Genomic DNA, 15,715 nt, shown 5'->3' with positions numbered 1-15,715 from the left:
TTTTTGCCCTGCATTTGACACCACCTGGAATGATTTCAGTCTGCGGTTTCCATTTTAGGACTTGAGACTGTGCTTATCCAACTCATGGATGTATTCTACTGAAAAGTAACCAAAATTTCTGGATTTCTCTCCTTAGATAATGCAAACATAAATTGACGGGTAGTACAACAATACACTGTACAGAGTGTATGGGATCCATATCCAGATTTGTATTTGTCAAATTATTGTGTGAAAGGGTGTATCTAGGGTTAGGTGTTGAGTGAACTTGGTTTCACTTACTAGTGCGTGATCAAACATTAGCAGGAAAATGTATTGCTTGATTTTGGCGTACGGTCAGGAAGGCTGGAGTCAAAAGCAGTGAGATTCAGGAGGGTCTACATTCCTAGGTATGTTTTGCAGCAGTATTTGTAAGAGGTGCATTAATTTCTAGCTTTTGGAGTGGGACTTGAGCTACATCTTTTGACTGAACAGGTTTGGAGAGTTTGTTACAAAAATGTCATTGGGTCCAGTTACCAGTGGCAGTTTCCCTGCAGCTTTTGTGCCATTTTATGGTTTTATGAATTTTGAACAAATTGTTACAAATGCATCAGAAGATGCATTGGTGCACGTGGGGTTAGCATGATCTTTTTAAACAGAAGAAGTTAATACTTGATGGAATCGGTTACTAAATGTGTGTTTTTCCTGTACGGCTGGGTCAGGGTAAGAGCGTTCCTGTGAAGCAGGAGACACTAACCTTGCTCTGTAGGTTATGTGGAGTTCACCATAACCCACGTGCCAGACTCAGAGTTTTGCAATCAAGCGGTGAAACAAAGCGAACTTCTGAATTTTCGGCCACGCTTTCCAGGAGCAGGAGCACTGAAGTGCGAGCACTGCAAACACTAAGAGCTACCACGACCCGTGTCTCGGTTCACTTTCTGTGCCATTCACATACCGGATGCCTTCAAGCATCGGTTCCCCCCCCCCCCTCCCCCTCCCCCCAATGCACGGGAATGAGACACGCTCTGGTAAAAACAAAAAAGACGCTTGCCGGGTTTCCCCGCCGCGGTTATTTTAGGGGGGTCGGGGGGAAGGTGGGGTGGGGTCCCGCTCCTCATCCTCATCTCCATCCCCGCCTTCCTCCGGCCCGGAGGGATGCGGGGGTGGCTGGGCGGGGGGAGGCGGCGAGAGCCCGGGGCGGGGGGTACCCCCCGCCCCGGGCTCTCGCCGCCTCCCCCCGCCCCCTGCCACGCCCCCCCTGCCACGCCCATCGACCACGCCCCGGCCACGCCCCAGCGGGGCTAGTGGCGGCGGCGGCGGTTGCGGCTCCACTCGCCCGGCGCCGCCACCATGACGGACCGCTCCGCCTTCGATACCAATGTCATCACCATGACCCGCTTCGTGATGGAGGAAGGCAGGCGGGCGAAAGGCACCGGGGAGTTCACGCAGCTCCTCAACTCCCTCTGCACGGCCATCAAAGCCATCTCCACCGCCGTCCGTAAAGCGGGCATCGCCAACCTGTAAGTCCCGGGATGCCGGGGAGGCGAGGGGGGAGCGCCGGTAGCATCCCGCACCTCCCCGCGTCCCCGCGGGTCCAGGGGATCCTGCTGCCTCCGGGCTGGTGGGGCTGGGGATGGGGATGGGGATGGGGATGGGGGGTGTCACCCGACAGGCATGTGAGCAGTGTTGCATCCACCCTTGCAGAGAGCTGTAACTCCTTCAGCATCTTGGACTCTGATTTTTTCAAGTGAAACACATCCTATGGCTCTTTAATAATATAAGGCATGCAGTCTTCGACAGACGTCTGCTGCTGATAGACCTTCATGCAAACCCTCAGCAGGTTTGGGTGCTTTGAACCAGAAGAGCAAACAGACTGAAAGACAAAGGCTGTCAAAATACGGCTGAATTATTGCTCATTGTAGTCAGTACCTTAATATCAAAGCACCATTTTATGCTATGAGGCGCTTAATCAAATTCAGTGGGGTTTTTTTCATATTGCATCATAGCAACTGGAGTTTCTCTATGAAGCTTTGGATGTCTTAGGGCTTTTAGAAAGAGCATTGGTCAGGAGCAGTGGTGTCTGTAGTCAGCCAGTCAGAGGGGAGTTGCTCTCGAGACGCATCAGAAGGAAATGAGAGCTCTTGAAGTGTTAAATAACTTAAACTGATTGTAGGCAACTAATCCTCCTAAGTACTTTCCATATTATTGATAAGCCAAAATTGTATGCTGATCTGGGCTTTAGACATGGGCTGCTTCATTACATAATGGAACATGTAGTAGAGAGAAAATGAATTTGTCTCTACAAACCATGTAGTGGAAAATATAATACGCAAAAGGCCTCTGGCAATACAGAATAAGATTTATTACAAAATGTATCAGGGTGCTGAAAAGTTTGGTGACTGAAGTTAATGACATAGAAGCAACTGCAAGAGAGAATAAAAATCCTCCACTTCATGTATATTTGAACTATTTTTCTCTGTCTTGACTTCAGACTTTATATAACTGTGATAGTTTCTTAACCACTATGTGGTAGCCCCTTCACATGTCTCCTGTGTCTATCAGTAAAGACCAGGGTTTCCCGTCTGTGACCTGATTTGTAACATTCTCAGGTCCCATTCCTTATGTGTCCTACATGTGTGTCTGTTGACAGCTGCCCACAGGTTCGATGCCTGTGCTGATAGCCTTACCTTACGATCCCCTACGGTGGATTTGACTCTCCACCAGTGCTGGGGTAGCCAGCTTCGGACTTGTGAGCCTCCTTGAGCAGTACATCTCCCACTGTGGGACTGCGTTTTATAACCGGTGGTGGGATTTTACTTGGCTGTCAGGGAATGTGAACAAGTAGGGATCGCCGGGGCCCGTTTCTTTGGACTGTCCCCAGGCTCAGCTGTATGCTCAGTGCTGCCCAGCAGCAGAGGTGCAGAACAGCTGGGGAAGCCGTCCCGTCCCAGCTGCAGGCTCCACGCAGGGCACCCTGCCATTGACTCCCCAACAGACGGGTGTGGGAGCGGTAGCTGCTGGCCGTACCGAGTTTTTGCTCTGAGGATGAGGACTTGTGCCTCCGCTTGCAAGCGTGGTGTTCAAAGTACATTGTTTTCTAAAAGCACTTTCACACTCGCAGAAAAATGTTCAAGCCACCGTAGCAGAGAGAGAGACAGAGAATTATGCCAGGTCTTTTTCTTTGTCTCATGCATTAAACTGAAGGAATGCAGTACATTCAAAGTAGCGTGTTCAGCGTTATTATCAAAACCTGAAATACGAGTATTCAGCCTAATCAATGAATCGTAGCTGAAGTACGTAAGAGTCATCTGAATGTGTGCAGAGCTGGCTATTGTTTTTCTCTTCTCAGAGCTGAACTTCCCCTCTCTCTGTTTTGCATGCTTTCGAAATAACCTATCACAAGGTCTCCTGGTACTTCCTGATGCCAGATGGTTTGATTCTGATTAGCTGTCAGGGTTTTATTTGTGTTTCGTGTTTGTATTTCTCAGTTTTATTCCCAAGGAAATGTTTACTACTTAAAGTCAAAACTGAAAACGTTGAACCATAAAAATGTTGATTTATCTGTGAGCGAAGTGTTTCTACTGCAATTTGTACATCAAATTGCTAACCAGGAGCAAATTACATAAGAAGTTATAGCATAACTACTGTCGTCAGATTCATTGTTACATTTTAAGTTTTCTAATGAAGTCTTAGCCTTTAGGGTATGCAGCTATAATATTGGAGCCTAGGATTCAGGGGCAGTATTAAGGTCTTAAGAGCTCATTAAATAACACAATTATTGTAATTCAGCCTTTGCAGCCTGCTCTGGCTATGTTTGCCTGTAGTTTAGGGACTATTGAAAGGTGATTCCTGGTTTTGTGTTGCTCATGTTCAGCGTCTTTGAGATTTGCCACCACAACTAATGTTAGCTGGTCTCAGCAAGAATCCACTGGACAGTAAATAAAAAACAGGCTTAGAGAACTGAGATATCATCCAAAAGTGCTGTTTGTTTTACAAGATGTTTTACAAATATAAGGTTGCCAGAAACAGGGCGCTTCAGAAGATGTAGTGCCCTCTTCTCACAAAATGCTCACTCTTGCCATTGCTCTAGCTATGGAATTGCTGGGTCTACCAATGTGACAGGAGATCAAGTAAAGAAGTTGGACATCCTTTCCAATGACCTGGTGATTAACATGCTCAAGTCATCCTTCAGTACATGTGTTATCGTGTCAGAAGAAAACAAAGATGCTGTGATAGTGGAACCTGAAAAAAGGGTTAGTAGCTTTAAAGTTTCTCCCTGCTTGATTTCAAATCAGCCTTTACAGGTGTAAAGAAACTGAAACAGAGATAAAAATTTCAGAAAACATGTACTTTTCTGTATTGGCAAATGAAGGGGGATAGGCGTGGGTGGAGACAGTGTCAGTCAACATTTGTCCTTTCTGTTATTTCTGCTCTCAAGAATGATGTTTGTTGGTTTTATTCTTTTCTCTGTTGTTCCCACTTTCTTTTTTCCCCACCTTTTCCTAATTGTGGAGGAAACTTATTTCTTGTTTATCCCATCTGCTCTCTGGAACTATGCTCTGAGCCAGTCAAGCCCTTTTGTAAAGTAGCTTTGCCAGTAGGACACTGAGGAGCTGTTCTGTGCAGGTCAAATCTTGAGTTCTTTAATTGGGGCAAATTCTCCTTGAAGCCCATGAAAGACTTAGCAACAATGAAAGAAAAATAATTTTTACATATTTATTATTATTTATATTCACAAGTATGCGTGCACTTGTTGAGTGATAGTTCCTTTTTCCTAGCTAATATTTTGGTGTGATCATGTAAAAATCTGAGTAAAAATTTAGTGAAAACAAAGAACTAAAACATAATTTAGAAACTATAATAACGCTTGCTTTGTCAAAGCAGTTGTCTCCCTGTTGAGAAATCTTCAAAATTTATTTTGTAGGCATCGGATGAACAAAGATTGCTTTAGATCTGAACAAATATGCTTTTAGATCCTCAAAGATCACTGAGGGAGCCTCAGTGTTAATGATTTTCTAAACTAAATGTGAGCTAATACGGTGTGTGTGTCAGAATTCCTACCTGCAGAGTAGAGCATTGCTGGACTTAAAAGTTTCTGACATGCAGGGTGAAATCAAACGAAAAGCAAACAAACACTTACTGTTGTTATACATGATTATTAAAATGACTGTGGATAAAATAAGGGGAAAACAAGCTATTTAAAAGGTACAGTTGATTCAGCTGTTTTCCCTGTACTGTCGATTTCCTGTACCTACAGGAATCCTTAATACAGCAATAGGCAGGGACCATTCTGATTTTTTGGGGGAAAAACTCCCCAAAACCAGGACAAGACCACAGACTGGCTAAGGTAATTTCTGAGAATCTGTCCATTCAGAGCACAGAGTTTCATTAAGGAGTTTAAAGTGGAACATCCAGTAAAGTGAAATGTATGGTTTGTGAATGTCAGGTGTTAAAAGCCTTTTTAATCTCTCTAATTTTAGCTCTACATGAAAAAAGCTGATCTTCTTCATTTGTCTTTTTCCTTATAATTCAGAAAGGCATTTTGTTAGAGACGAGAAAGTGTAGCCTAAATGGTAGATATTACAGGATGGCTATCAAAATGGATCGGCATTAATTAAATCAATGAAGTTAAACTAATCATTAAAAAGTATTCTCTCTTTTTTTGTTATATTAAAAATCGTGTAGGAAAACTTCACCTTACCCATCTCATCATCTATTATTTACTTTAAAGATTTTCCAGCTTCTGCTGTGGCACAACACAGTTGTAATCAGGAATGAAATCTGGGCCAAAGAATTTCTAACATTTGAATTCAGGTCCTTCATAATTTATAAAAGCGTTTTAGTTTATAATGCTTTGAAAATTTCTGAGAAAATTTACCTACGTAAGTATTTTTATTTGGGGGAAGAGGGTAAATAATGTCACTAATCTAGTTGTTCCCTCTTTTGTATTTTCTAGGGTAAATACATAGTCTGCATAGACCCTCTAGATGGCTCATCAAACATTGACTGTCTTGTTTCCATTGGGACCATCTTTGCCATCTATAGAAAGGTAAAATGCTCTCACGTAGGACAGGAAAAACTATTGTTGTGCACCTTTTGATGAAATATAATTTCATGTGAAGACTTCATAAAACCTAAATAAACTTTTTTGTCAAAGAGACTTTCGGGACCAGCTTTAAGTTAAATCTGCTATTTCACAGACACTTGTACAAAACATTTGTGAGGGATTTGCATTACTCTCTTAGAAGATGAGGTACCTATATGTACATGGAAGCCTGGGTGATATTTAATTAGCCAGCTAAAGGAATTACCCCTTACAAACAAATCAGGTCTTAGATTTAATGAATATTTGTGTTGAGACGTGGTTGTCATCTACTTGGGGAATGTCCTTTCAGGTTGTCTTGTTCTCTGTACTAATAGTCCTGTTAGCCTGAGGACAAACTTCAAACACAAACCAGAGCTGAAACATGGCATGTGCATTTGAAGTGTCTAATTCACTCTGAAAGGCAGAAACCTTGTCTGAAGGAGCTTGAAATACTGGACTTACATGTCACAAGAAGGGGGAAAAAGTAAGTCAGATAAAACACAGCCAGCTGTCCGTTTTAATCATCTTTTGTGTCTTGTCATACATGCCGAAGTAACTATTTTCAGTTTCATTTTTGTATGAAGCAAAAGAAAACAAAAAAATCCCAAGTACTTTTGATCAGCTGTGAGCTCTGTGAGTCATGTTTCATTGCTTGCTTTTCAACTGTGCCTCGGAGTTTTCCTCCGAGCTGTGTTCATCATCACCTACAAGGAGGTACATAGCTCTATATTATCTCCTTAATCCTTTCCTGCTTCCTGCATTCCAACTAAGCTTATACAAGCGCATTTCTAGATCAATGTGTTTGTCACCTCCATATAATTTGTATTAGTGCATCCAGTAGGAATCTCAGTTGTGGATCATGGAAGCATTTGTGCCACCTCATGCATGGATACGGAGTAGAAGACAGTCCCTATCCCAGCCAGTCCAGCTATGTACCAGCTATAGAAATGAAGCAAAGTTGACTATGCTCCTTCTTATTCTAGGTGTCCCTTGATGAACCTTCTGGGAAAGATGCTTTACAACCTGGGCGTAATCTTGTGGCAGCTGGTTATGCTCTCTATGGGAGTGCCACAATGCTGGTACTGGCCACTTCTGCCGGAGGCGTCAACTGTTTCATGCTGGATCCGGTGAGAATGTCTTCTGTTTCTTTGTTTCTTTATTAGGGATAACAAGGTACTGTCTATAAGAACTGTTTGTCCCCCCAAAAATCAAACAAAGGAGCAATTTTCAAGCTAACGTGGAGAAATGAAGAACACTTAATAACCCATCAGCAATAATGTCAAGAGATTTTTGCGTTCTGCGTGCCCGCTGCAGCGGTCCTATGTGTGATTCAACAACGGGAAGACAGCCAAGTCAGTGAAGCAAATATACAGCATGTGCCAAATCATGTGGTATTTAAAATAAGCTGTTTTCTGCAATGCAGAATGCCCTTTAAGACTTGTCTTTTCCTTAATGCTGGTACGTTAGTAAACCAGAGAAGCAGAAATATTTAACGTTCTTCTGTGTTTTCAGATCCCACCGTGATGTGTAAAAGAGTAAGTGGTGTGTGGGTGCATTTTACATTCTAGCACGCATTGACTGTATGAGTTTTAAAATAAAAGTCATACTGATCATAGCAGAAAGTAGTTTGCTTTAGTGACCCATTTTTTTGTAATCAGTTAGTCAGGCTGTGCCACCTGCCAGTATTAAATTTTTAGAACCTGCAGTGGTCAGGAAGTATAACTGGGTGCTCCCTGTTAAGTAACAGCTTAAGTAGCTGCATGTATGTTTGTCTATATTCAGATAGCAGATTTAACTTTGAGCATGCGTGCATGTTATTTTGTTTATTTTTAGCACTAACTTGGAAATTTACTTTAGTGGAAAATAAACAGACCAGCCCTTGATTACAGAGATTGGCTCTCTTGACTCCAGGCTCTCAGTTAGCCCAAGCTAAGACAAACTGGAATTTATTAATACCTACAGCTATTTGAAGATGTTTATGCATTGCCTCAACTGGCAGCCTCAGTTTCCAAACTCCTCAGAGCCGTACTTTTATTGTAAGTCTAGCAGAAGAGCGGACAGCTAAATAAATTTACAGGCAACAGCATTTTTTGGCATAGAAAAGTGATAGAGAGCTGGGAATGGTAGCATGAAGAAGCTTGCATGAGCCCAGGATTCATGCTTTGTCTGTTTTATGCATAAACAAAACACTTCGCATTTAGACTGCAAATACCACTTTTTCGTAAGTACTGAATTATTAAAGAAAGTGGCAGCTGCAGTAAATTTTTCCTGAATAGTGTGTGTGATTGGTTTTTGCCTTGGTTTGTAAAGAAATGAGCAATTAATGTTAACAATTTGTTTTTCTTTCTTATTGTTAGGCAATTGGAGAATTCATTTTGGTGGATAGGGATGTGAAAATCAAAAAGAAGGGAAATATCTACAGTCTTAATGAAGGCTATGCTAAATACTTTGATCCTGCAGTCACAGAGTATCTCAAAAAGAAGAAATTCCCTGAGGTAAAAGATCCTGTTTCAGAGAAACTTTCTGCAACACTCAAGCAACACTCGTAATTTCCAGCTTTACAATCAATCACTGTCTCATGCACTGTTCAGAGCTTGTTTTCCTTTCTTGTCTATTTAAAGTGTATGTTCATGTAGGACTGATAATTAGAGCAGCAGTTGATGTGACCAGATATTTCACCAACCTTCAGTACTGCTCTGCACCTCTTTTGTATCTTTTTTCCTTCCTTTCTTTTTTCTTTCCTTTCTTTTTTCCTTCTTTTTTTTTCCCTGTCTTCCTTCCTGGCTGGGGGCCTGCGTAACAGTGCTGGAGGCAAACCTGGGCGTTTGGTAGTCAAGTAGAGAGGAAGTCTCATCTGGTGATGAAGAGATTTGATTGACATGTGTGTTAGATTGCTGCTTCCTCACTGCAGCGTCCAAGTAGACGGAAAGCCAGGCGGGGATGGCAGTGGGTCATTGCTCAGAGGTAGCACAAGCTGGGTCCTGCGGGCACCTCTCACTTGAAAAGCTGGTGTAGCTTCAGGGCCCGCTTTGTGGTCATGCAGTTTCCTGGTGTCAGGAGGCCTGAAGCTCTGAGGAGTGCCCGTAAAAATCACATCCGTTCTCATGCCTTACACCTATCATTACTGGAGTTGTTACGTCAGCAACGAAGTGTAAACGCTTACTATTGTTAAGTGTTCGTGTCCCCTCCTGACTTCCTGATCTTGCTTTGGACAAAGACTGGTGTTTTCATCTGGCATCATGCCAGGCTTAAGGTGTTGTTTATTTAGATACTAAAATGTCCTCTCTGGAATATAATAAGGAAATAATGTCAGTAGTCAGCTATTAACTTTTTTGTACCAAAAAAGCTGTAGAGGCTGGCAAAAATGGGTAGAAGAAGTAGGAAAGATCACTTCTTTTGATCCTTGATATTTTTTTCTGCTACAAAAGAAAAAAACCCAACATCAATTCCTAGCATGTAATCTTTTTCCTACTAGAAATACAGTATTTTCCTAGGGTTAGAACACTGATGGAGAGCTGGATGCATTTTCTGCTCTTGGCACTACCACTTATCTATCCTGAAATCTTCTGTCAGTCCTTTTCCTTGGATTTTCCCAATTAGAAAATGAGAAGGAAATGGAGACTTTCTCCAAAACTACTTCAAATATTATCAGTGAATCACAATATGGAGGAGTTAGACGTTAGGACCACTGGGGGGACGGGAGTATTACTCTGATGTGCTCAAAAGTTCATTTATTTAAATGTCTTTCTGTAGGATGGCAGTTCACCATATGGTGGGAGGTACATAGGATCTATGGTGGCTGATGTGCATCGCACACTGGTGTATGGAGGAATCTTTCTGTATCCTGCAAACTCCAAAAGTCCCAAAGGAAAGGTAAACCTGAATAAGCCCAATTATAGAAAATGTTACATTATCTAGATATTTCACTATCACAGATCAGTATTTTGATTGCAGAACATGTTTTTTATAACTTGGTAGCTTGCATCTCTGGTTGTGTGGGTATGGCCACCCCTTGCACACTGTCACGAATGACAGCAACCTGTTGTCAGACACCTATCTTAGGGCTGCTGCTGACCTGTTTCAACTGTGCTGACTTCTCTTTACCCCCAAATGTATTCAGATTATGGAACGTACCAGGGGGTGCACTGTTCAAACAGGCTCCTCTCTACCATCTCAGCCCAAACCATGCTGGCCCCAACCAAGCGAAACATTACAAAGCAAAGTAAACAACCCACATTACCCCGAGATTCCTATGACAAACTAGTATGTAAGAAGCCTAAATGCAGTGCATCCCTTATGAGAAGCTCTGCCAAAGAGAAAAACACTTGCGTCTTGTACTTGGTAGCATCGCCTCATCTGGAGGAGCTATGCCTGGCTGCCTCTGCCAGGATGACCGTCACTCGGGGAAGGTCACACACTTGCAGGCTGACAAGGGGACTGTTTATTCAGCAAAGACCTTTCATCTGTTTTGTAATTGTCCGCAAATTATTGCTTCAGGTTGCAGATAAGATGCAGTTATTCATTAGAGAAACCTAATGGCACGCTCAGGGCCAGTGGTTTTCTTTCTTTTCACGCAGGCCTACGTGGTCTGCTGCCTTGTTAAAGGTTGTGTCTTACATACAAGCTTTATCTCTGTGTAAAGAGCGCAATGCAAACATGAGCTATGGAGAAAGCCCGCAAACTGGGCGAATCCAGTATTCACGGTGTTTTGTTTGAAAGAAAAATCCACACATTTCATTCTTGAGTCAAAGTTTATGTGAAATATGGAGTACTTGGGGTGCTGATTGGCCAGATCAGACGCCAGATATATTTACATTTCATGATTCTCAGCATTGCCTGGGCTAACCACTGCCATTTTGATTTTTGTCTTCTAGCTGAGACTGCTCTACGAATGCAATCCTATGGCTTTTGTTATTGAGAAGGCTGGGGGAATAGCAACAACGGGGCATCAGGCGATACTAGATATAGTGCCTGAGGATATCCACCAAAGAGTGCCTATTGTCTTGGGATCTCCTGATGATGTGAAGGAGTACCTTGAGATAGTCAAGAAGCATTCACCTAAGTAAAGAAAGCTTGCTGCAGTCACTGTGCAGATGGGGAGAAATGCCTTACAGCTGAACCAAAGAACACACTGCAGTACTGCAAGACTGTCTGACCTCTGTAGCGAGAGAGCAAATGAGCCATATTTTCATAAGATTTTTTAAAAGTGAAATCTGGTGCAATTGCATTGTGCAATGAAAGGCATTAAAAGATTGCATTAAAGGAAGCATTAAAAGTAAAAGCAAGGGGAAAATATGTTTGCTTTTTCATTTATCATTTGTGATTACACAAAAGCCACTGTGCTACAAGGAACTACTGTGTTGCATTCAATACCTAGGGGTAGACTCAACCTTCTTAGACAAGCTACGGACTATCACCAGAATATCTGACTCTGTCCTATTCTAAAAATCTTGGGGGGAAGACTCAGCAGCCTCTTACATTGAGTGACAGTCTCTAGTTCTTTGGCAATAAATGTAAATGCTAATGTGGACACCTTCACATGTTGTTTCTAGGCCCCAGAAGTTAGTGACTGTACTTCAGTCTGGGCTTATTCTGACCGAGAGTTAACATTTGTGAAACATGCACGTTAGCGTGTATTAATTCTCACACATACTGTTAATATTGCCAGTTGGCACTCTATCAGATCCAGTTACACAAGGATGGAAAATGGCATTTTGGAGGTGGATTTTGAAGTGGATAAAGAGCGCGTGTAGACAGCTTGGTACCATTCTTCTGTGATGAGCTGGCTATATTTACCAGAAATTAACCTGCTTGCTTGATGAAAAAATGAACCTGTGTGTTGCTAGCAACCCCCACCAGGTGTTCTTTGTGTTATTTTGGGAGCATACATTACCATGGAGAAGGATTCTGCTGTGCAAGCAGAAGTAAGTTGCGAAGATCCCCACAAAGCATACTGACATTTAATATGCTGATTCAGAGCATGCTGCTGGGAACACGATGTTAGTGCTTGGAGCTAGATGGGCTCTCCACCTGTCTGGGTACAGTTTATGGCCGTGGCTCACAAGCTTTTTGAATCAGTCCAAATGTGCAAATCTTTGACATTGCTCACTGCCCATTTACCTTCGCCAAACTCAAACTAGGGGACACGTGGATGTTGCTGTTGGGTAGATTGCCACTGTATATTCACTCAAGCCGTGGTCTGGGAACCCCTGTCCATGGGTGCAATGAGCTATACACCTGCCCGTCTGAGGATTTTGGATACATCAGTGCAGACAGCCTGTCTGAGCTTGGTGCTTCTTGTAAAACAAGAGTAAAAGAGTGTAGGAGAACCTAGAGACCGTGGTGCAAAGGCATGCTCTATGAGGGCTCACACACAAAAAATCCTGGTGGCCCTTGTTCTGACACAGGTTGCGTTCGGAGCATTTGGAGGCGTGCTGGCAAGTCTTAGATGGGTGTATACATGCATCCGCTCACCAAAGTGGTAGGGGGCAAGCCGTTTCTGGCAGGCACTGAACGGCCTGGTTTCTGCTGAAAATGCTATTTCTGATGAGGGTCTGCTACTGAAGACAGGGCTTTCAGGGACCTGAGCCCTTAAAGGATTTGGACCGTCCTGGAAATCCCCACTGAGCTCTCGTTCTGCTTGTGCGCTCGCTTTCCATGCTGTGAGGGCCTAGCTCCGGCCCTGCACGGGATGGGGCTCCTCTGTAAGCCAAACTCTGCTCTGGGAAACAAGCAGACCATGGCTTACATACTTTGCCTGATATGCACCTGCAAAATCAGGCACCCCACAAGGAGCGAGCATGCAGTATACTGTCTAATTTCTGGTTAATTCCCCTCTGCGAGAAGGCTCAAACCCACATCTCCCGGTGGGGTGCCCTTGCTGCTGGTCTGGGGGCCAGCCGGGAAGGAGAGGGTGTACTGCCCCGACCTACGGGTGCTGTGCCACGACGTGGGAGAGGCCTTCATGTGGGCAGACAGCGGGTGGAACAGCTGGGTGCTGGGGTTCTCCTGTGGCCCCGGCTTTTCTTCACAGGCTGCTCCTTCTTGTGCTAGGACCAACGCTGCTCCCTCTGCCTCTTCACGTGAGCAGCCGACCACTGGGATACGGCCATGCTCTTGTTTTTGTAAAAGGAAAAAAAAAAAAGGCAATCCGTGCATTCGTTTTGTCTCTTCATTGTGATTTCAAAAGAAACAGCAAGTCTCTCTCAGGTTTTGATGAGGAGTGAAGGTGCTAGGAGCGGCTGGAGATGCCTGCCTTGCACACCGAGACACTTCCCAAAGGAATTGCATATACCTGTCCCGAGCATTTCCTTACTTGCTGGCTCTGGCACGTAGCCCATAGCACTTTGAAAGGCTCCAAGCTCACTAAATCAGCTACAGCAGGCAGCATGCTGAGAAGGACGCTAAACCTCTCTGAGGTTCTGGATGCTGCTCCTAGAGGAAATGCATGATTGTTGTTGTCATGCACAACTTTGTTAGATCCTTAAGTTTTTAATTTGACCTGTCCCCATAGCCATAGCTGGACACATTTTTTTATTTAACACACTAAGCAGAGGATAGTCAGAAGCCCTTACAGGTTTTTTTCTGGCTTTCCGTATATCAGTTCGGACTGCAGTGCCTCACTAGTCTGTCGGCACAACTCGACAGCCAGTATCCACAGCAGCCATTTCTGTCTGGTCACAGTGGTTCCTCGGCTGTATTCTGCCCTCAACCTCTTCAGGAATCCCCGGGCTGCATCTGTCTATTTTTAAGACACCATACTGGCAGCAGGTAAAGGTTATAGAAGGAAAGGCAATACTGCCCGTGTTTGCTAGGTCAGTTTCCAGTGTTTTGGTTTTGCCTGCAGGCTGACATTTTATAGTTAGCATTTCTCACATTGTGAGCTGGGTTTTTATTTCTATCTGTAATACCTAAGCCCACACTTGAACGGCATCCCCGTGTAGCCAGCCGCGGGGCGAACTATTCGGTGATCTCCTCCCGCTGCCCCTTTCGGAGTCGGAGGGTGGGTTTGTCACAGCCTGGGCTTTCGGCCCCCGTTGCGGTACCACCCGCTGCCCCGCTCAGAGGCTGAACCGTGGCATTTGCCGAAAGGTCGCTGGCTCCAATTTCAGCCGGCACCATCCAGGCGACTAACATTTCGAATCGGTTAGAAGAGGTGTCAACTTTAAGGCGCAGGGCTAGCCTGTACGCCAGTGGAGGTGTGATTCATCCCCGAGAGCTCTTGTGTAATCTTTGTATTAGAGGGCAAATGTCCCACAGATCTGTCAAACTGAGGTGTTTATTTTTTTTAACCTTTCCATGCTGTTCCAACCCACCTTACTGAGCGGTTCTCAGGCTGGTAAAGAATCATCACACATTTTCAAAACAATCTGATTTCTCCCTCCTGCATGGTAATTATTTGGCATTATAAATGGTAATTATTTATATAGCTTAATCATTCAGTTTAGTCGTTAAGGTTTTTATCATTCAGTGGGATCACAGTATTTATCAAAACAGGGTAAAGTTTTCATGCAACCCAGTCTTGCGCCTTTATCCAAGTTTTATTCTTTTATTTCTCTTCTGGTTCCACTGTTGGCTCCAATATTTCTGAAAAGCTTGGGTGTAGACTCTGTGTTCTTTACGTATTAGTGTAAGTTAAGTTCTTATTGAAGGAGCGTTACTTGAGCAGCAGCTCAAAGCATTGTGCTTTATGCATACTAAATAGTATCCAGTACCTGTAAAAAGCATTTGGGGATTTTTCAGTTTAAAAAAAAAAAGAAAGAGGCAAATAATGGACTTCTTAGCTCTGAGAACACCTTTGAACCACTAACTCCAAAACAAACTTTCTGTTAGAAGATGATCTGAACTTTGTCTTTTTGACCAGTGTAAAAGATCACTTGGAATCAACAGTAAAGAAAATCTGCACGTGATATTTTAACAAATGTTAGAAGCCATAGGCCAGCCTCCACCCCATTGCTTATTTGCTAAATTGATTGGGTATCCCGATGGTATTCTAGCTACACAGCAGAGAGATTTTGCATTAAAAGCATTCCAGTCCTGGTCAGGCTGACAACTGTCATGATGACAAAATAATGTGCAGAATGTAATGGCTGTACTTTAAGCCAGCAGATCTGTTTGCATGTATAATGTGAAACCTGTCCCCTTCTTTTATTAATAGCACCATGTGCTATCCCAGAGCTCCCTAAATGTTATATTTTGGTTTTGTACAAAGCTTGTTTGAAGAAAGAAAGTCTCCTAACGTAGCAAAAACTGCTCTGGAATATTTGTCCTGTGATGTGAATGGTACCGTATACTTTTAATTAAATCACAGTGGTAGAAAAGAGAAAAAGAAATCTTCAAGATCACTTTCTTCTTCCACCATTGCCTTGGAGGACGTAGTGCAAAATCTGCCCGTTGCTCCACCTGAGGAGCTCTGCTTGCCAGTCCTTCCTCCTCCTTACAATGAGACTTGAAAAACATCCCGAAGGCTAAGCACATGGGATGCAAGCAGCGCTGAACTGTGTCTTTCTACTTGTTGCTAGTGTTCAGTGCCGTCACTCTCTGAGACGTTTGCTTGAGGCTGGTTTCAAAGTAGAAAACCTTAGCATTCAAATCCCTTTACAGCTCTCCAAGTAATGTATTGTTCATATGTGAAAAGGCGCTCTTAGGAAAATC

The 15,715-nt window shown here is 43.4% G+C and overlaps 1 protein-coding gene across 1 annotated transcript; it reads left to right on the top strand.

Moving 5' to 3' along the window:
* The first annotated feature begins 1,275 nt into the window (after nucleotides 1-1,275).
* Nucleotides 1,276-11,342, top strand: LOC142422055 (fructose-1,6-bisphosphatase 1). The gene is made up of 7 exons (XM_075527413.1): nucleotides 1,276-1,496; nucleotides 4,067-4,229; nucleotides 5,933-6,025; nucleotides 7,045-7,188; nucleotides 8,419-8,556; nucleotides 9,815-9,934; nucleotides 10,936-11,342. The coding sequence occupies exons 1-7, from the start codon at nucleotides 1,327-1,329 to the stop codon at nucleotides 11,125-11,127; spliced, it is 1,020 nt and encodes a 339-aa protein (XP_075383528.1). The 5' UTR covers nucleotides 1,276-1,326; the 3' UTR covers nucleotides 11,128-11,342.
* Nucleotides 11,343-15,715: the final 4,373 nt, after the last annotated feature.

Source organism: Mycteria americana, chromosome Z, assembly GCF_035582795.1.
Source record: "Mycteria americana isolate JAX WOST 10 ecotype Jacksonville Zoo and Gardens chromosome Z, USCA_MyAme_1.0, whole genome shotgun sequence".
In the NCBI taxonomy this organism is placed as follows: Eukaryota; Metazoa; Chordata; class Aves; order Ciconiiformes; family Ciconiidae; genus Mycteria; species Mycteria americana.
The sequence above is the reverse complement of the archived record's forward strand: the minus strand, read 5'-3'. Positions and strand labels throughout refer to the sequence as shown.